We start from the raw sequence: 20,472 nt of genomic DNA, 5'->3' as shown, positions 1-20,472 counted from the left end.
TCTGAGCACACTCTCGCCCAGACAGCATACAGTGCTTGTGTGTGTTACAACATTTGTCACTTATTATTTATCTTGGGGTTTTTAAAATTAAATTTTATTTTATGTTATCCCATTCCCCCCTCAACCTCCCTCCCATCCCTATGTACAGAAGCTTTGTTTGCATTTTCTATTTTCACTTTTTTCTTGTCCTTTCTTTTCTCCCTCCCTCCTCCCTTGTTCCCCTTCCCATTTGAACACTCGTTTCCCAACATCCATTATACATCTCAGTCCTTTTTTCCCCTATTTTGGGTTTTTGGAGACAGGGTCTTGCTATGTAGCCTAGGTTGGAGTCGAACTCGTGGCAGTCCTCCTGCCTCAGTTGAGTGCTGGGATTATAGGTGCATGCAACCTGTTGGGCATCAAGCTAAATGCCCAAAGAAAAGAACAGGCGTGGAGCAGATATCATAAAAAAGTAGGAACCAACCTTTTTTTTTTAATTTCTAGCATCAGAGTATGAGAGTTGGAGCTGCAGCTCTAGAGCTCGAGAGCATTGTGTTCTTTATCACCTTTTCTGAGTTGCAGTAATACAAAACAGCCTCGCGGCCATGCATAGCCATGAGATCATGTGTGGTCGTCAGTGCTGATTCATTATTATTATAACAAAGCCCCATCATGTGCCAGCGCTAAACAACGGGGTTGTGTCCTCAGGTGCCCTCACATGTCCTCAGACACCCGGGCTTTGACACATCTCACAGTGGCCTCTTGCACCACCACAGCCTGCTTGTAGTGTTCGTAAAAATAAAAATATTTCATCTATTTTATATTATTAAAATATATGAGGGCCGGGGATTTAGCTCAGTGGTATCACTGCCTACCCTGCAAGCACAAGGATCCAAGTTCAATTCCTGGTACCAAAAAAAAAAAAAAGACATGGTATTTTATATTGTTAAAAAACATGGTATTTTATTGATTGTGAAATTTCAAATAATATTAATAAATAACTTTTTTCCCATTAAATGAGGTTATGGGGGGGGGATGAAAAATGTAGTTCTCATCAGTGATTGCCACCTTCACTTTCTTACATTTTGGTATTGGCCACTCAGGAAGCTTTATAGTCTATGGAGTAAGAAATTAATTTTCAAAAATGATGAGACTTGTTAGGCATAGTAATCTCTCAGCACTTAGGAGGCTGAAGCAGGAGGATAGCCACAAGTTTGAGGCCTGCCTAGGCTACATAGTCAGTTCAAGGCCAGCGTAAACTTCAAACTGTTTCTCAAAAACAAAAGGGGCCGGGGACTTAGCTCAGTGGTTCTGCTGCCTGCCCCGCAAGCAGAAGGACCTGAGTTCAAGCCCCAGTCCCAAAAAAGAAAATGAGATTTATATACAATTATCACTTTACAGAAGTACCCTATGTGTATTTTGACTATGCTGAATTTTTAGCATAAACTTTTTCTACTTTTTTTAGGGGGGGTACTGGGGATCGAACTTGGGTCCTTGTTCTTGCAAGGCAGGCGACAGAACCACTGAGCTAAATCCCAGGCCCCAAGCATAAACTTTTAAAGCTTAACTTGGGTCAAGAATTAATGTTTTAAACCAATCATTTGGTTCAAAGAAAAAAAATATATATCTTTTTGAGACAGGGTCTTGCTATGTAGTTCAGACTGGCCTTTGAGCTCTGTGTAGCCCAGGCTGACCTCTAATCCTCCTGCTTTAGCCTCCCTAGTGCTGGGATCACAGATGTGCGCCACTACGTCTGGCCAGATAATTTGTAACTAAATGCCACACTTGTAATGCCACGCACTAGTTATGATGGCACAGTCATGTTAAATAGAAACTTTAAGCCAGGTGTGGTAGCACACACCTGTAATCTCACCATTTGGGAGACTGAGGCAGGAGGATTGCTGCAAATTTGAGGCCAGCCTGGGCTGCATTGTGACTTCAAGACCAACCTGAACTACATAGTGAGACCCTTTCTCAAAAAATAAACAAAACAAAACAAAACAAAACAAAACAAAAAACAGGGGCCGGGGATTTAGCTCAGTGGTTTCGCCGCCTGCTGTGCAAGCTCAAGGACCTGTGTTCGATCCCTGGTACCCTGGTACCAAAAAGAAAAAAAACAAAACAGAAACTTGAATCACTCATCAATGAACGTGTTACATTAAATTTGAATATAATTAGATTGAATCGTGCTTTTCCTCACTGTCATTGAAATCGTATTTATATTTTCCAACAGTATATGTATTTAAACCCACTTATTTAAAATTTCTCTAAGGGCTGGGGATTTAGCTCAGTGGTGCCGGTGCCTGCCTGGCAAGCTCAAGGTCTGAAGTTCAATCCCCAGTACCAAAAAAAAAAAAAAAAAAAAGAGGCTGAAGGCTAAACTTTCTCTAAATAAAAATTTATTTCTCAGTATAGCACTTCAGTTGTTACTAGCATCAGTGCTATGAGACAATAAGAAAAAAAAGGATTCACAGCCTTAAAATTTTGACAGACATATGTATTGCCCCTTTCGGAGATTCATGCACATACTAAGTTGCCAAAAGTACCAAGAAGTCATATAGTAATGTTTCTTAGACTTCATCACAACTTTATTTTTTGTGTATCATCTGTTAGCAGCATGCTTTGAGAAATGTGTGAAATACTTGTCAGTACTTACGATATATACAAATAATGATTTCTATTTTAAAGCAGGACAGAAGGAGCAAGCTGTGGAATGGTATAAGAAAGGTATCGAAGAACTAGAAAAAGGAATAGCTGTCATAGTTACAGGACAAGGTAAGGCTATATTTATATTTGTTTGCAGCTTTCCTGCATTAGACAGTAGTCCCTGCTTGTCAATGGGGGATATTTTCCAAGGCTCCTAGTGGATGCTGGAAAGTGCAGATCCTACCAAGCCATATGTACTGCATTGATAACCAAAATGGCTACTTCATGCAGTTTAGCATGAACAGTACACCGTGGATATGTTGGAAGAAGGGACAATTCATGTCATGGGTAGGACAGACCAGGCAAGGGTGAGATTTCATTACACTCCTTGGAAGAAGAACACAGTTTAACATTTATGACTTGAGTATTTCTTGGCCTTTTTTTCATTTAATTTTTTGTTTCTTTCGTTTTGCTTTTTTTTTTTTTTTTTTTTGGTACCGGGGATTGAACCCAGGTCTTTGCGCTTGTGAGGCAGGCAGTGGAACCACTGAGCTAAATCCCTGGCCCTTGTTTTGCTTTTTTGAGACAGGGTCTCACTATATAGTGCAGGCTGGCCTTGAACTCACTGTGTAGTCCAGGCTGGTCTGGAATTTAGGAAATCCTCCTGCCTCAGCCTCTTGAGTACTGGGATTGCAGGAGTGTGCCACCATGCCTGGCTCATTTAATATTTTTGGGCTGCAGTTACCACAGATAACTGAAACTCCCAAAACCAAAACTGCAGATAAGGGGAAACTGCTGAATTCACATAATTGCCCTGGTTTCAGATCTTTTTGTTTTAAGATAGACATTTTTTTTTTTTGGTAATGAGTATTGAACTCAGGACCTTGTGCTTTTGAGGCAGGTGAATGCACCACTGAGTTAAATCCCCTGGCCAAAGCTTGATTTTTTTTTTCTTTGGTATCAGGGATTGAACTCAGGACCTTGTGGTTGCGAGTCAGGTGCGGCACCACTGAGCTAAATCCCTGGCCCCAAGATAGACATTTTTAAATGTTATTGTTAACATTATTATTATCTTAAAAATGAAGCTGTAACTGGATATATTCAAACTTGACTACTTGTAGCAAGTAGTAATGTGGTCATCAGTCAAATGCTTTGGCCCTAGTTTTTGTTCTATTTTGTTTTGTTCTTTGAGACAGGGTCTTATGATGTAGTCCAGGCTAACCTTGAACTTGTTATGCAGCCCAGACTGGCCTTGAATTTATGGTGATCTTCCTGCTTCAGCCTCCCAAGTGCTGAGATTACAGGCTGTACTGCCACACCCAGCACATTAGCCCTGTTTTGAAACCTGCTCCTTTTTTCATTATCAAGGAGAAAAATTTGTGTTAATCCACAGATTCCTTTTGCACTTCTGGGTAGTGCTTCATTTGTTTGCTTTGCTTTGCTTTGCTTGGAACTGAACCCAAGATCATACACTAAAGTCTGTTTATACCAGCATGGTTGAGATCCCTGTCATACATTTGGTCCATTGTTGACCAAAATGTCATTATGCACCACATGATTATATTTCAGTTTATCGTAGCTAAAATAAAATGAGAATTAAAAATTATTTATGCTAAGAATCAATCCATTCAATCCATTTAGCAGCTGTTTGTTGGGTAGCTGGCTGACTCTGCTATCTAATATAAGCTAAATCTCTAATACATAATTGTAGTATGTGCAGTATTGACCCTGCCTTTTTCCTTTCCCTTTGTATTATAATGACTACTTTTGGTTACTGTATAAAAGAAAGCAGAATAAAGCAAATAAGTGTGGGAAATTGGGCCTTTGAAACCTTGATAAACATGCAGGCCTTTGTCAGCTACATGGAGGAAAAATTAGAGGACAATGGATTGATTGTAAGAAAAACAGTATTTTATTAAATGAAATTGTCTTCTGTTGTATCTCTAAGAGGAAAACCTGCAAACTAGACTACAATAGTTTCTTCTTGTCACTTAGGATTTGAATTTTATTCTTATCAAATAGAATGTGTTGTTTTACTTAGATGTAAGAACAGTATTGATATCTGTGACAAACGTGTACATGCACAGGCTATGATTGCAACCTGGCCGAGGGCATTTGTAAATTCTCACTGATGATGAATGCATCTCAATTTCAAGCGTTTTGAAAGGTGGGTGAAAAATGTTTTAGGTCTCATGAAACATGCGTGAAGTACCACATAGGTTTGAAACCATCATGAGAAAGTAAAAGTCATTTTTTCTGTAGATATTATTTGAAAATAATATTTCAATAAAGCCTGATTCTCCATGAGATAATTGGGATGATGCTTTATCTTGAAACAATGTTAGCAGAGAATAGTAGATATTTTAATTAATTCTTGTTTAATTTTAGGTGAACAATGTGAAAGAGCTAGACGTCTTCAAGCAAAAATGATGACTAATTTGGTTATGGCCAAGGATCGTTTACAACTTCTAGGTATCAATTTATGTAAAATTGGGTATGATATATATTTGAAATGTGTGTTTAATCCTTAATTGCAACAGAAATAGATCAGTGATTGAAAAAAATGTGGCCTAGTCTTTAACTTACAGAAACTTTCTAGCATTCTTCTCTACAAAAGACGAGAATATAATGAACATCTTATTATGTGTCACTGAGCTTTGTTAATTACCAATGTATGGCTATTCTATTTTTTTTTTTTTTTTTGTATCAGGGATCGAACTCAGGACCTTGAGCTTTCGAGGCAGGTGGTGTTTATGGCTATTCTTGATTTGTCTATAACAAAGGCTGGTAAATGACAGTCTGTGGTCAAACTCAACTCACTGCTTTTTTTTTGGTACTGAGGATTGAACCCAGAGCCTTTACACTGAGCTACATGCCTTTTTATTTTTGTGTCTTGGTTTTTTGAGACAGGATCTTGCTATGTAGTTCAGGCTGGCCTTGAACTCGCTATGTTGCCCAGGCTGTCCTCAAACTTGAGGCAATCCTTCTGCCTCAGCCTCCTGAGTGCTGAGCCTGCAGGCCTGCACCACCATGCCCGGTCATTTTTAAAATTTTGAGACAGAGTTTAGCTAAATCGCTAAGTTGCCCAGACTGGGCTTCAATTTAAAATCCTCTTGCCTCGGTCTCTCAGAGTGCAGGGATTACAGATGTGCACCACCATGCCTGGCTTCCCTGCTTACTATTATACTAAAACTAGGGCCAGGGATGTAGCTTAGTGGTGCAATACCTTCCTGGCAAGTGCAAGGTCCAGAGTTTGATTCCCAGTACCAAAAAATAAAAAAATAAAATTTTATGAAACACACACGTGCTTCCCTTCCTTTATGCATTCATGCTGTTATAATGGCAGAGTTGAATTGTTGCTGCAGGGACCTAAAATGCTTTGTATCTGGGCCTTTAAAAAGTTTGCCAACTCTACTTTATAGCCCTATTCAATCTCCGTTTCATATTATTTTGAAAGAAACTCTTCATTTGAATCTCATTGTATCTCTAAAACGTAATGACTAAAAGTAAAATCACGGATAAGCTGGGTTGTAACTTAGTGATGAAGTATTTGCCTAGTATGCATGAGGCGCTGAGTTCAATCCCCAGCACAGCATGGTGGGGTTGAGTGGAGGGGCTAGAAAAATCACTTGTGGGCTGGGAGCATAGCTAAGTAGTAGAGTGCTTGCTGGCTGGGGATGTAGCTCAGTGGTACTGTGCCTGCCTGGCAAGCGCAGGGTCCTGAGTTTAAGTCCAGATACCAAGAAAAAAAAGGGGGAGGGATTTAGCTCAATGGTTCTGCCTCTTGCCTCGCAAGCGCAAGGTCCTGAGTTCGATCTCTGGTACCCCCCCCCCCAAAAGTAAAAATTAAAGTGCTTGCTTAGTAAGCACAAGGCCCTGAGTTTGTTCTTCAAACAATTGCACCACAATCAATAAAATCACCAAAATATTGTCACACTTTTAAAATAACCAGTATTGTCTTAATATTTTTAAAAAGCCAAGAAATAGTAAGTACACAAGTTTCAAGTTTTCTCATAATTTAATAACTTTTACTACTTCTTATGGTGGCACGTGTTTATAATCCACCTTTTTGGGAAGTTGAGGCAAGAAGATCACAAATTTTTGACCAGGCTATATAACTTATCGAGACTGTCTCAAAGTAAAAAGCAGCCAGGTATGGTGCTGCATACTTATAATGCTAGCACTCAGGAGGCTGAGGCAAGAGGATTGCAAGTTCAGGGCCAGTCTGTATTACTTAGTGAGATCCTGTCACAACCCCCAAAATTAATTAATTAATTAATTAATTAATAAAGGGCTGTAGATGTAACTTGGTGGGGTTTTTTTGTTGTTGGTTTTTTTTTTGGTTTTTTTTTGGTACTGGAGATCGAACTCGGGATCTTGCAGTTGCGAGGCAGGTGGCGGAACCACTGTGTACATGTAACTTGGTGGACTGCTTGCTTAGCATGCTTGAGGTCCGGGGTTTAATCTCCACTGAAAACAGAAAGAACCCTCCCAAAAAAGCAAAACCTGAATTTGTTAGTAAGTTATTTGTTGAATTAAAATCTCAAAATAAAAAAAAAAGAAAAAGAAAAAAGATCCCAAGACCATTCATGTAACATATCTCTTTTACTGTACAGGTTCACCTGCTTTTCTTTTATCTTTCAAAACTGCAAGATTTTGATGAGACTTGATCTTTGTCACATAGTATTTCCTGTGTTCTAACTGCTGTTATACACATCTGTATGGTATCTTTTAACATCTTTTTTTGTCCTCGTAAGTTGATAGTTGGATATAAAGCCTTGATTAGATTCAAAGTTGATTTTTATTTTTAGTGCTAGCTCTGCTTCAGAGTGGGTTGTACGTTCACGAGTAGTTAGCAGCAGTTAACTATGATGTGTAGTGATATTTTAATTCTGTCATTCTTTCATCTTTCATCAGCTGAAATAGAAACTTTTCCTTATCTCTTATTTGATAGGAGAGGTTTTTAAAATATTCTGAAGGCAAATCTACCCCTAAAACAAGGAAGAACAAAACCCCACCAAGCGTGAGTTCTCTGCTGTACTTTGGTGTAGTGGAAATAGTAGATATCTGGTAAGAAAGGCCAAATACTAGAACTCAGACCTTACCTATTTGTAGCTCTGTGATTTGGGGTAAGTTAGTTAGCATGTCCGAGCCTTTTAAAAAATACAATTTTAGGGCCAGGAATTTAGCTCAGTGGCATTTTGCCTGCCTGGCAAGCACAACGTCCTGAGTTCAATTCCTGGTACAGGAATATAATAGGTTGATAGATAATATTTATCTCATACTTGTGACCATTGAATTATTGAAGGAACCTAACCCATAGTAATTACTTTTTAGAAAATTATTTTTCCAATAGTAGAGATTGAAGCCACAGCCTTGAACATAGGTAGTAGGCAAGCATTCTACCCTAGTCCCGAAATGATGGTTTTTATTCATTGTTTTACCTAATTACCTCCTAACCTTGAGTAGAAAAAATTTTCACATATATATGTATTTTTATTCATTTATTTATTCTTATCCTGTTTGTTTTGTCATTTTGAGACCAAGTCCCTCTTTTTTTTTTCCCAGTACCAGTTGAACTCAGGACCTTGTGCTTACGTGGCAGGTGCAGTGCCACTGAGCTAAATCTCCGGCCCTGTTCACTTTTTTTTTGAATAATAGAAATGAATTAAAGTAAGGTCATGACAGCAGTGTACTGCTGTAATGTATTTATGTGTTTCCACACATATGAATCTAAACTCTGTTGTATGCAAAAACAAATTCCTATAACATTTTATCTCTAGTTATTAGAAAACAAAGGTTTTAATTTCTTTTTTAAATTAAGTTTATTGGTACAATTTAGATATAGGGATCACATTCATCATAGGGAATTTGTACCAGTACAGAATATATCTTAACCTTTTTTTTCCCATTCCCCTTCTCTCCTTACTTTTAAACCATTGTTTCCATTTTTTACTTCTTTTTTTGTTTTTTTTTCTTTTCCTTCCTTTGTTTTCCTTCCCTTCTCCCTCCCCGCCTCTCTAGAGCCCCTTACCATTTGAACATTTTCTTCCTATTTCACAATTTCTATTATATATTTTGGGTCCTTATTTACTCTTTCAGTTTCTCACACCAGAGAAACAATGCAATATTTACACATGTGTGTCCTATTTATTTCACTTAAGAGTATTGTCTCAAGGTGCATCCATTCACCTAGAAATGTCTCATTTATCCTTCTTTATGGCTGAGTGGTACTTCATTGTATTAAAATACCACATCTTCTTTATCCATTCATCAGTTGATGGGCATTTGGCCTGTTCCAAGATAAAGATACTACAAACTGTGCTGCTGTAAACATGGGTATGCATATATCTCTGTGCTGTGATGTTTTTTTCTTTTGGGTAGATACCAAGAAGGGGAATAGCTGAGTCAAATGGAACCCTTAGTCCTAGTTTTGTGAGGAATTTCCCCACTGACTTCTCCAGTGATTGCACTAGTCTATGCTCCCACCAACTGTGGAGCAGGGTTCCTTTTTCCCCAAACCTCGTCCAGCATTTTTTATTGGTTGATTTCTTCATAACAACCATTCTTTCTGGAGTGAGATGGAATCTCAGGGTTTTTTGTTTTTTGTTTTTGGTACTGGGGATCAAACTCAGGACCTTACACTTGCAAGGCAGGCGCAGCACCACTGAGCTAGATCCCTCGCCCCCTAGTGTTTCTGTTTTAATATTTAGATCTTTGATCCATTTCAATTTTGGCTTAGTGCATGATGAGAGATATGGGTCTAGGCATGTGGAAAGCCAGTTTTACCAGCACCATTTATTAAAGAGGCTATCTTTCTTCCAGTGAAGGTGTTTGGTCCTTTTGTCAAAGAAAAGGTGGCTGAATATGTAGGATTTAGCTTCTGTTTACTATATAATGAATTTTTCTATGAAGTTATTGTTGCCTTTAATTGAAGAAAGTGTTAATTGATAAAGAAAACTTTTACAAATCTGGGTTTTTTTTCCTAATTTCTGCTTTTAGTATGTCACAGTATCATGATTTAAAGAGTACAGTATTATCACTGAGAAAAATCAGATGACCTACCTGTTAGCTAACCCAAAAAAAGCTCCAGGGTATATTGTATCAACCAGTTCTAGGACACAAAAGCTGTGCAGTACTTTGTGTTTTGTGTAAAAGGAAGCTGCTATTTAACCTGTCCCAAAGGCATGTGTTGTACCATAAACCAAGCATGGTGCCTGCTTGTCTGACCCTAGAAATAAAAGTTTAAGAGAGTTAATATATATCTATTTGTATGTGTGTGTGTGTGTTTGCGTTTGCTTGCTTCCTTGTGGTGTTGGGCAGTTGAACCCAGGGTCTCATATATGCAAGGCAAATGGTGTCACTGAGGTAAACCTGTATAATCCCGCATTGCATTTTATATGTATCCATTGACACGCTGGTGTAGAAAAAGAGAAACTGTTACGATGGTTTGGAACATTTCAGGAAAATAAGCAGAGTAAAACAGCCTGTATTATGGGTTAGGCACAGAAAATATACTTTATGTACATTATTTTCTTTAATCTTTGAGATCTTTGGAAAACTGATGTTAAAGCAAGGTCGTGTCCCTAGTTAAGTAGTGGAGCAAAGCATATCAACTAGCATTCAGATTGACTAGATAGGAGAAGAATACAGGAGTGGTTTAGAGTGGCAAAGAAGATTAAACTTCTACTTTCTTGGGCTTTGCTTGCTGGACTTAGAGATCTAGGTAGAGGATATTTATTATTTGAAGTAGGGATAGGGTTGAAATAATCCTCTTCAGATTATCAATTTAAAAAGCATATAATTTGCTGGGCATGGTAGTGCATGCCTGTAATCCCAGCACTTAGACAGAGGTGGAGGATTGCAGTGAGTTCCAGGCGAGCCTGGGCTTCATAGTGAATTCAAGGCCAGCCTTAACTACATAGTGAGACCCTGTCTCAAACCCCCCCCAAAAACAAAAATATATATATAATTTATAGTTGGGCATTGTGGCCCACTCCTCCTGTAATCCCAGCACTTGGGAGGCTTAGGCAGTAGGACTATCGTGAGTTCCAAGCCAGCCTGAACTACATATCAAGACGCTGTCTCAAAGAAAAATGAAAGAGCCAGGGATTTAGCTCAGTGGTGCCACACCTGCCTCGAAGGCGCAAGGTCCTGAGTTTGATCCCCAGTACCAAAAAAAGAAAACAACTCAAAAAAAAAAAAAATAGGCCCAGAGATGTGGCTCAGCGGCACCACACCTGCCTGGCAAAGCGCAAGGTCCTGAGTTCAGTCCCTGGTACTGAAAAAAGAAAAAGGAAATAATGAAATAAAATTTTAAAAGCATATAATATATGCACATGCCACAGAATGTTCAGTGTTCAAGTATGAATAGCAGCCATCTCACACTGTGTCCCAGTGATCCATCTCCCCTCTCAAGGTGCTACTGTATTACCAGTTTCTCTGGGTTCTTTTTAGAGATAATCCTCATATATACAACCACAGTGATACCTCAGTTGTCAAACTCCATTCATTTCAGATTTGTGTTTGAACACCGAAAAGTTCAAAAACTGAACGTATTTTTCCCATAAGAAATAATGGAAAACCAAATAATTGGTTCTGAGGCCCCAAAATTACACTTATAAATTCATTTGTTCAGGACTTTAGATGTTACAGTGATTTCTTTCTTTAACTCTATCATGGTTCTCACAGTTTTCCTCTTAGCTTTATTGCTGGTGTCACTTTCTTTGGAGCCACAGTGACGAATGTTGTAACGCACTAACACAAGCACCATGTGTTGTCTGGGCAAGAGCGGCACTTAGAGTGAAGTGTCCATGTGGGACACAGCATATGACTCATTTTTGGCCCTGTACAGGTTTTTTCAAGTCAGATTTTCAGATCGACAATTGAGCAGATTTAGGAACACCAAACAGATTTTTTTTGAACTTTGCTATTGAGTAGTGGAAGGAAAGTTTAAGCTTGGAGCTGTTCATATTTGTATTTAAGCAAATGATAGGGTACCGTACACACAGTTCTGCAGTGTGCTTATCCTACTCTGCTTTATTACCTTTATTTTTGCCTGATTTAATATCACCAAATACAGCATTTTCCAGATAATCCTTAAAATTTCCTTCTGTGCAGTCTTAAGTGCTTTTCTCTTTTGAAATGTCCCTTTTATCTTTTCAACTCACTTCCTTTGTAAAGCCTTTTGAGTGGTCTTTTTTGTACTGTGCAATCTTTTTTTTTTAATAAAAATAACAATAATGTTTTAAGTTGCCAGTCCAATTCAACAAGTTTATGAATGGTAGAGCTCATATTCATTTTTTTAAATCTCCATGGTACTCTCCCAACAGTGATTTGGATATATTAGATATTCATTAACTATTTGCTGATAATAATAATAGTGATGATAGGTAACTGTCTCAAGTTACCAAGCCTAAATATTTTGAATTATAGCCTTTCACTTGTTAATTTCTGTTATTTCATGTCTCAGATTTTTTTTTATGTCTCAGATTTTACTAATTACATTTTTAAAGAGTATGTATATAAGTGCAAAAACTCATTATATAACCTTATAACGCCTTGAATCTTTCCTTTTTACATGCACATTTTATTTGTTCATTATATTTTTTCTTTTTGTTTATTTTGTTCTTTTTTAACTTCCTCTGTTGCATAGAGAAGCTGCAACCGGTTTTGCAATTTTCCAAGTCACAAACGGACGTCTATAATGACAGTACTAACTTGACATGCCGAAATGGACATCTCCAGTCAGGTGGGTTTTAGGTTAACCAACATAATATGAGAAGGCTTGCATATAAATTACCATTGCCTGATCTTGCTTTTGCCTCAGATCTTTGCATTTGCTCACATTGTTCTCTTTTCTTGAATACTTTCCTACTTCTTCCTGATGGTCAGCATCCATTAGTTCCTTGACCGTAGGGTTCAGGACTTTACATTTATGTACTGGATAAACCTCTTGATCAAGCTTACTCTATTCCCTTATTTTGACATGTCTTATCATTTAGTTACATTTTCTAGTTATTCCTAATTATTATAATTTGTTATATTGTAATAATTTTCCTAATTATTATTATTTGTTCTCTGTCTTTTGTAAATTGAATCTGATTTTGTCAGTAGAAACCCTATTTCCATTTTTTGGTTTTTCTTAGTATACTGTGCGTATTAGCCATTTGATATATTGTTAACTTAATGAAATGAATTATTAATTTTAAAATTATTAGAGAAATAGGAATACTTTCAATTCTTACTGTGAAAAATACAATTCTGTAAGTCATAGTCATTTATGTGCTAGAAGAACAATCTTAAGTTAACCTTGAGTGGGCCTATAATAATCTTCATGACTGTCATAAATTTGATTATAATATAAATGATGGCTCACAGTTGGTGTAGTGTTTCAGTATTTGAGTACATGGTTAAAACTGTCTTTTTCTCAGTGCTATGCGTATTCTTCCACTTGTCATAGAGGTCCTGATTTTAATCCCACAGTGGCTAAATGTGGGATGAATGTTTGGAGACCATTTTAAGATATCCTGAATATGGGATTCTTTTAAATCTTGAATTTTATTTATTCTTTCTAATTATAAACAGTCTGATTCCCTCAACTAGTATAGAGTCCTTAGTTTTGTTTTTGTTTTTTTTTCTTTTCACCAGGGATTGAACTCAGGACCTTGCACTTGCAAGGCAGGTGCGGTGCCACTGAGCTAAATCCCTGGCCTGAGTCCTTAGTTCTTTAAACCATTTTAAGGGATTCGATAACAGATGCAAAATTGAAGCCTTCGTCTTTTCTCTTACCCAGCCTAATTTGCTCATTGGTGTAACATTTGTCTTTACAGTGAACATTGTTAATAAGCACTGATATTTTTTATGTAAATATATTACTTAGAAGTGGTAAGATTTGAACATTTAAAAGCCTTTGAGAGCTGAATGTGGTGGTAGCACATGCCTATAATCCCAGCACCCAGGAGATTGAGGCGGGAGGATTGCCATGAGTTTGAGGCCAGCCTGGGGGCTGCATAGTCGGTTCAGGGCCAGCCTGGATTACATAGTGAGACCCTAACTCAATCATCCCTCTCAAAGTAAGACTTTTCCTAGTTTATTATTTTGCACAAAAAGTGTTTCATGAGCTATTAGCATAAAGCCTTTATGTGAAGAATATCACAGGATTGGTAACCTTTCTTTCAACTTAATCAGAAGTGTTCTATAAATTTGGCACATCAAATACTTGGCATGTTGAAATCCTCAGCTTTATGTTTTTTGAACTAAAATTGATTAATTTAAAAACTTCTGGTGATCATAGGCAGTACCTTCTGTAGTATTTTTTTTTTTTGGTACCAGGGATCAAACTCCTCAGGTCCTTGAGCTTGCAAGGCAGGCAGCGGAGCCACTGAGCTAAATCCCCAGCCCTTTGCATAATATTTTAGAGTCATGCATGTTTGCCACCAAAATAGTGGATACTGCTTTTTTTCTGTGTGCAACATATCCCTCTGACCTTTACTGCATTTTGTTTCTTAAGTGTATGAGAGCTTTATTTGCTTGGTACCTTTCTTTTTTTTGGTACAGGGGATCAAACTCTGGTCCTTGCACTTGCAAGGCAGGAGGTACAACCACTGAGCTAAATTCCTGGCCCTATTTGTTTTGGTACCAGGGATTGAATTTGGGACCTTGCACTTGCAAGGCAGGTGGCAATTTTTTTATTGTTTTGGTTTTTTTTTTGGTACCAGGGATTGAACTCGGGTCCTTGCACTTGCAAGGCAAGCAAGGGAACCACTGAGCTAAGTCCCCGGCCCAAAGGTAACATTCAGTCTGGCTCCAGTTTCTTTTCTTTTTTTTTGCTACCGGGGATTGAACTCAGGTCCTTGAGCTTGTACAGCAGGCGGCAAAACCACTGAGCTAAATCCCGGCTCCCTGGCCCTATTTGGTACCTTTCTTATATCATCTTTATTTCTCCACACATAAAGTTGGTTCTTTCTCTTACAGATACATTTTCTAAGAAAATCTGACTGTATCAGGAAAAGGAACTACCTAATTGCCATAGTTCTTTTCAACTACTGACAACCCCTGTAAACACCCTGGCATATGTTCTGATTGAAATCTTTGAAATATTTCTGAATTTTAAAAATGCTGTTAGCTTAGTTTTATAAATTTGTACCTATCTTTTTATTACATTTTATAATTTTTAGCCACAATTTTCTAATCATAATGGTTTTACCTTTTTTTTTGATAGAAAGTGGAGCTGTTCCAAAAAGAAAAGATCCCTTAACACACGCTAGTAATTCACTGCCTCGCTCAAAAACAGTTATGAAAACTGGATCCACAGGTCTTTCAGGTCACCACAGAGCACCTAGTTGCAGTGGTTTATCCATGGTTTCTGGAACGAGACAGGGGCCTGGTCCTACAACAGCGGCTCATAAGGTATTGGAGGACAGGAACTGTAATAGTTGCGCTTTTGCAAATAGAAATGCTGTGTTTGCTTAAGTTTATTGTAAGAACTTTATAATAATACTTAGAAAATTGGTAAGATTCCAGAAAGTTAAATGTAATTTCTTTTAATTTAGAAGGGCAAACTTGCTAGTAAAAAGCAAACTCTATTTAATCCTTTTGGACCTAATTAGGGGTTTTTTTTTTGGTACTGGGGATCGAACTCAGGACTTTGCACTTGCGAGGGAGGTGCCAGAACCACTGAGCTAAATCCCAGGCCCCTAATTAGGCATTTTATATTGAGTGAGTTACCCAGTCTCTTTAATATAATGCTAAATATATATCTCTCTCATTTTAAATTTATTAATTTCAGTTCATGCAAATTTAATATTAAATATACCCAAAGTTTTCTTATAATTCTAATAAGGATCAAAATTATATGACTGTTATGGGCCAGGGATTTAGCTCGGTGGTTTCACCGCCTGCTGCGCAAGCTCAAGGACCCAAGTTCAATCCCCAGTACCAAAAAAAAAAAAATTATATGACTATTGTCATAGGGCCTGTTTCTTTTACATTAACTAAATCTCTGAATAAAATCTCTGTAAACCAACTTCATGCTAAATGTAATATTGTTTTGCCCTGGGGTAAATACACAGTTTAGGGAATTTTATATTCTTTTTGTGAGTGTGTGTGTGTGTGTGTGTGTGTTTGTGTGTTTGTGTTTGGTACCGGGGATCCGGGGATTGGACTTGGGACCTTGCACTTGTGAGGCAGGTGCCAGAACCACTGAGCAAAATCCCTGGCCCTCTTTTTCCTGTTTGTTAAAACTGAATTCTGTGAACTTAGGTTATTTCACATATAAAAAAGTATGGATAATAGGTTATATTTACACATTAAAATTCTATATCCTTTTAGGGCACTCCAAAAATAAACAGAACAAATAAGCCTTCAACCCCTACAACTGCTGCTCGAAAAAAGAAAGACTTGAAGAATTTTAGGAATGTGGATAGCAACCTTGCTAACCTTATAATGAATGAAATTGTGGACAAGTAAGTTTTGCCATCTAAAGACTGTATAGTTTTTGGTTTTGAATTGTATTTATAGAATGTATTACAAGTAAAATATAGAGGAAGTTCAACTTGGGAATAAAGTTGAAGTATTTAAGCAGCCAGGATCTGATTCATAATAAAACTATTTTCATTGTAAAAAAATACAACAGGAATAGATAATACTTTTTGTGATTTATATACTTAATTTTTATGATACTTTTTTACTTTTTAGGGCACTTTATTTTACTTTTTTTTTTTTTTTTTTGGTACCAGGGATCAAACTCAGGACCTTGTGCTTGCGAGGCAGGTGTGATGCCACTGAGCCCCAGCCCTTTATTTTACTTTTTTTTTCTTTTTGTACCAGGGATTGAACTCGGGTCCTTGTGCTTGCGATATTTTACTTTTTTATTGGTACATTTTGGAGATATATAATGATAACAGTCATCATAGGGAATTTGTATCTATACATGATATATCTTGCTTCTTTGTTTTTCCCATTCCCCATCCCTCCCTTCAACCTCTCTTCCTCTCCTTATTTACAAAAGATAATTTTTTTGCTATAGCTACAGAAAATCATTTTTACTAAATTATAGTTTCATAGTTAACAAAAATGATTATACTTCATAGAGCTTTATAGTTCCTATGTGTTTTAATAACCATATTTTTATAGTGGAATTAACTGAAGTTCTTTTTCTTAGTGGGACAGCTGTTAAATTTGATGATATAGCTGGTCAAGAGTTGGCAAAACAAGCATTGCAAGAAATTGTTATTCTTCCTTCTCTCAGGCCTGAGGTAAGGACATTGTATTATCATTTTCAGATAACATCATCCATCCTGGATAGTGGCGCATACCTATAATCCTAGCACTCAGGAGGCTGAGGCAGGAGAACCACTGTGAGTTTGAGGCCAGCCTGGGCTACATAGTGAATTTAAGGCCAATCTGAACTACATATGAGACCTTGTCTCAAAAAACAAAAACAAAAAATTATAAAACTGTGCATTACTTAATTGATTATAGTAAATATCCTGTGCTGGAATGATTAATTCATATAACCAATAGTAGAGTTAGTGTTTTTAAAAGACAAACAATAATTCATGTTTACAGGTTATTATAAGAGAGAAGAATGAATATAAGAATTTCTGATTCCCATTTTATTTTTAACTTTTATTAAAAAAGTGAATGTTACAGTTTTTTATATCAAGGTGAGATAGAGATGTAAAATTAAGATACAAGCCAGGCATGGTGGCACATGTCTGCAATCACAGCATTCAGGAGGTCGAAGAAGGAAGATCCTGGAGAGTCTGAAGCTAGCCTGAACTACATAGCAAGACCTTATCTCAAAAAACCAAAAAGAGGACTCGGGATTTAGCTCCGTGGTTCCTCTGTCTGCCCTGCAAGCACAAGGTCCTGAGTTTGATCCCCAGTACCAAAAAAAAAAAAAAAGAAAAAAAACCAAAAAGAAAATAAAAATTAAGATACAGAAATCATACTGGAGAGGGCTAGGGATTTAGCTCAGTGGTGCTGCACCTGCCTCACAAGTGCAAGGTCATGCATTCCATCCCCGGTACCATAAAAAGAAAAAAATCATACTGGAGAGAAGAGAAATTAAGAAAAAATAATTAAGTTTAAAGAATAATCTTTTAAAAGAATTATTTTCAAAGGTATTAAGTTACCAAAGTACATAGACAGTGAATGATATATAGGGGTTTAACTCCATCTCATATTTTAGACTCATAAAGGAAGATGTGTAATCTGGCAGTTGATAATCAGTTTTTCATACTTTGCACTGATTGGGTTTTTGCAATTCATAGATTGCTTGCTTATTTATTTATTTTGGTTTTTTGAGACAGGGTCTCACTATAGTTCCGGCTGGCCTTGAATTCACTGTGCAGCCCAGGCAGGCCTTAAACTTGTAGCAGTCCTCCTACCTCAGCCTCACAAGTACTGGGATTACAGGTGTGCACCACCACACCTGGTTTAGATTGAATATTTAATGCTATTCCATTTATATTGCAAAAAGCAAAACATAGATCCCATTTTTGAGTCAGTTATTTCTCCTTGAACATTTACATCTCATGGAATCAAAAACATCTGGATGTACAGTTGTGTGGCACATTGTGAAGGATGCACTTTTAAATGAATGTGCGAAGTTTGAAGGGCTCTACTTTTTCATAGTTAGTTTTTCATGTGCAGCATGGTATTTATTGCTTTGGAGTACTTAACTATACTAGAAGGTACTAAATATTTACTTTTTATTATACTTATTACACATTAAGTACATGAAATCACTGACTTGATATGCTATTTAAATTTTTGCTGTTAAATCATTAAAATAATTGGAAAATTATTAAAATAGAAAGCATTTGTTGTTGGGCCACCCTACCCCATCCCAATAGAACCTAGGGCCTTTGTTTTGAGCTACATCCACAGTCCTTTTTGTTTTTATTTTGAGATGGAGTTTCACTAAGTTGCCCAGGCTAGCCTTGAACTTGTGATCCCCCTGTCTCAGCCTCCCAGAGCACATTTGCCACCTCTAATTCTTCATCATACAAGAATTTATTGTGTCCTCTGTTACCTCCTTTTCCTTTGTTTTGTTTTTTGTTTGTTTGCTTTGTTTTGTGCTAGTGATGGAACCCAGGGCCTCAGACAAGCTAAGGAAGTGCACTACCATTGAACCACACTCCCCAACCCTCTTTCTGATTTTTCCTTGGAAAACTTATGTCTATTTTATTCATGTAGTATAATTTGGTGGGATTTCTCAGTATATACACAAGCCTATATTCAATCTCTTGTTTTAATTAGTCTTTTATTTATTTATTTATTGTACCCAGGATTGAACTTGGGACCTTGCTTGCACTTGTGAGGCAGGCGCCGGAATCACTGAGCTAAATCCTTGGCCCTAATTAGTCTTTTATTCTGATCACTGAGGATATGAATTTGTTTTCATCTTTTTTCCTTGTTTTTAATTATACTAACATATTGATATGTGTCACCTGTAAAGCTCTGGTGATTTCTATTTGGGAGGATGCTACAGAAAATTAATATTTTATTGGAAGTCAGCACTTAAAATACCTGGAAAAATTGTCTTCAGAGTCATAGTTGTGAACTAATACATATTTTCAAAAGTTGTTTACAGGGCTTAGAGCACCTGCCAGAGGATTATTACTCTTTGGTCCACCTGGAAATGGGAAGACAATGCTGGTAAGAATTCTTTTCAAAGTTAAGTATTTTGTTGAAATACTAGAATAAATATGGAAAAAAAGAAACCTCACATTGCCCCTGAGTCTGTACTTCATCATTTGCTTTTTGTTTTCATATACTTGTTATTAAACTAGTTTTCAATGCAGAAATAAATGGAAAACTGTGTTATCCTCAGTAGTATGGTTCTGGTTTTTTAGAAATCCCTACCCTACTATATTGAATATCTTTCTAACCCTTAATGTTTTGTTATCTTCATAGTTTTATTAAATATTAAATACATGTAGCTCTTTTCAGTATCCCTTTACCAGAAATTAGTACCAAGATCTAGATACCTCTATTCTCTGCATTGCTCTCCTAGATAGAAAAATAGGAAAAGTAACTTTTATTAGCTTTTTATCTTTTTTTTATATATTTGTGTGTGTGTGTGGTATCGGGGATCCAACTCAGGACCTTGCGCTTGTCAGGCAGGCGGATTGCCACTGAGCTACATCCTTGGCCTGCTATTTATCTTTCTCTAACCAGTTATTTTTTCATTTTTAAGTGATTAGTACCCCACACACCCATCCTTTCTTAGAAGAGAGTAAAAAGAAGCAGAGCTTTTTCCAGAACTTTTTCTCTTACCAAAGGGAAACATGCTCATGGCCATAAGTGGGAATTCAGTTGTACATTTTTAGAAAGTCTGTTCTAGCACTTAAGTTGATTAAATGTCACTATCTTTTTAAAGCAAAATACTGAACTAATATATTTGTTCTTCTGATTTTAAAGGCTAAAGCAGTAGCTGCAGAATCTAACGCAACATTTTTTAATATCAGTGCTGCAAGTTTAACTTCAAAATATGTGAGTTTTTTCTAGTATTTTTATGTTTTAAGTTGCTGTTTAAATGTTACTGTGTTTTGTTCTCATCCTAAAGTTGTGAGTATAGAACACAATCAGCTTAATGAATGGCTGTAACACAAGGAAACCTGAAAGACTGAGCAAATGTATACAGAATCCCTTGTTCTACTAAAACCTGCCAAAGTTAACTGGTAAAAAATCAATTTTCAAAAAGTTACTATGTTAAATATAAATGATATTTCCCAAAAATAATTTTTTGTGAGTTTTATATCTGTTATTTACACATGCTGAGTATCTCTCTTCAGTATAAAAAATAAGTACATTTGTTAGGTTTTTAAAAAATTA

General features: G+C 36.9%; 1 protein-coding gene across 5 annotated transcripts in view; it reads left to right on the top strand.

The window, feature by feature from the left end:
- Window positions 1-20,472, top strand: part of Spast (spastin) — a 60,785-nt gene that overhangs the window by 21,907 nt on the left and 18,406 nt on the right. For 2 of the 5 annotated variants that reach the window (XR_015453201.1, XM_004839262.4), the window contains exons 2-9: window positions 2,668-2,754; window positions 5,014-5,097; window positions 12,281-12,376; window positions 14,849-15,036; window positions 15,958-16,091; window positions 16,790-16,883; window positions 19,219-19,293; window positions 20,059-20,130. Coding sequence is in view for 4 of the 5 variants with exons in the window: in XM_004839262.4 (XP_004839319.1) it covers window positions 2,668-2,754; window positions 5,014-5,097; window positions 12,281-12,376; window positions 14,849-15,036; window positions 15,958-16,091; window positions 16,790-16,883; window positions 19,219-19,293; window positions 20,059-20,130 (830 nt within the window). In the remaining variant the exon portion in view is untranslated. The remainder of the gene's footprint in view (window positions 1-2,667; window positions 2,755-5,013; window positions 5,098-12,280; window positions 12,377-14,848; window positions 15,037-15,957; window positions 16,092-16,789; window positions 16,884-19,218; window positions 19,294-20,058; window positions 20,131-20,472) is intronic. The other 3 variants (XM_004839263.4, XM_087216491.1, XM_087216490.1) reach the window with 3 other exon arrangements.

This window comes from Heterocephalus glaber, unplaced genomic scaffold (genome assembly GCF_053883595.1).
Source record: "Heterocephalus glaber isolate CG9 unplaced genomic scaffold, H.glaber_assembly_v1.0 deba00001457, whole genome shotgun sequence".
NCBI lineage: Eukaryota > Metazoa > Chordata > Mammalia > Rodentia > Bathyergidae > Heterocephalus > Heterocephalus glaber.
The sequence above is the reverse complement of the archived record's forward strand: the minus strand, read 5'-3'. Positions and strand labels throughout refer to the sequence as shown.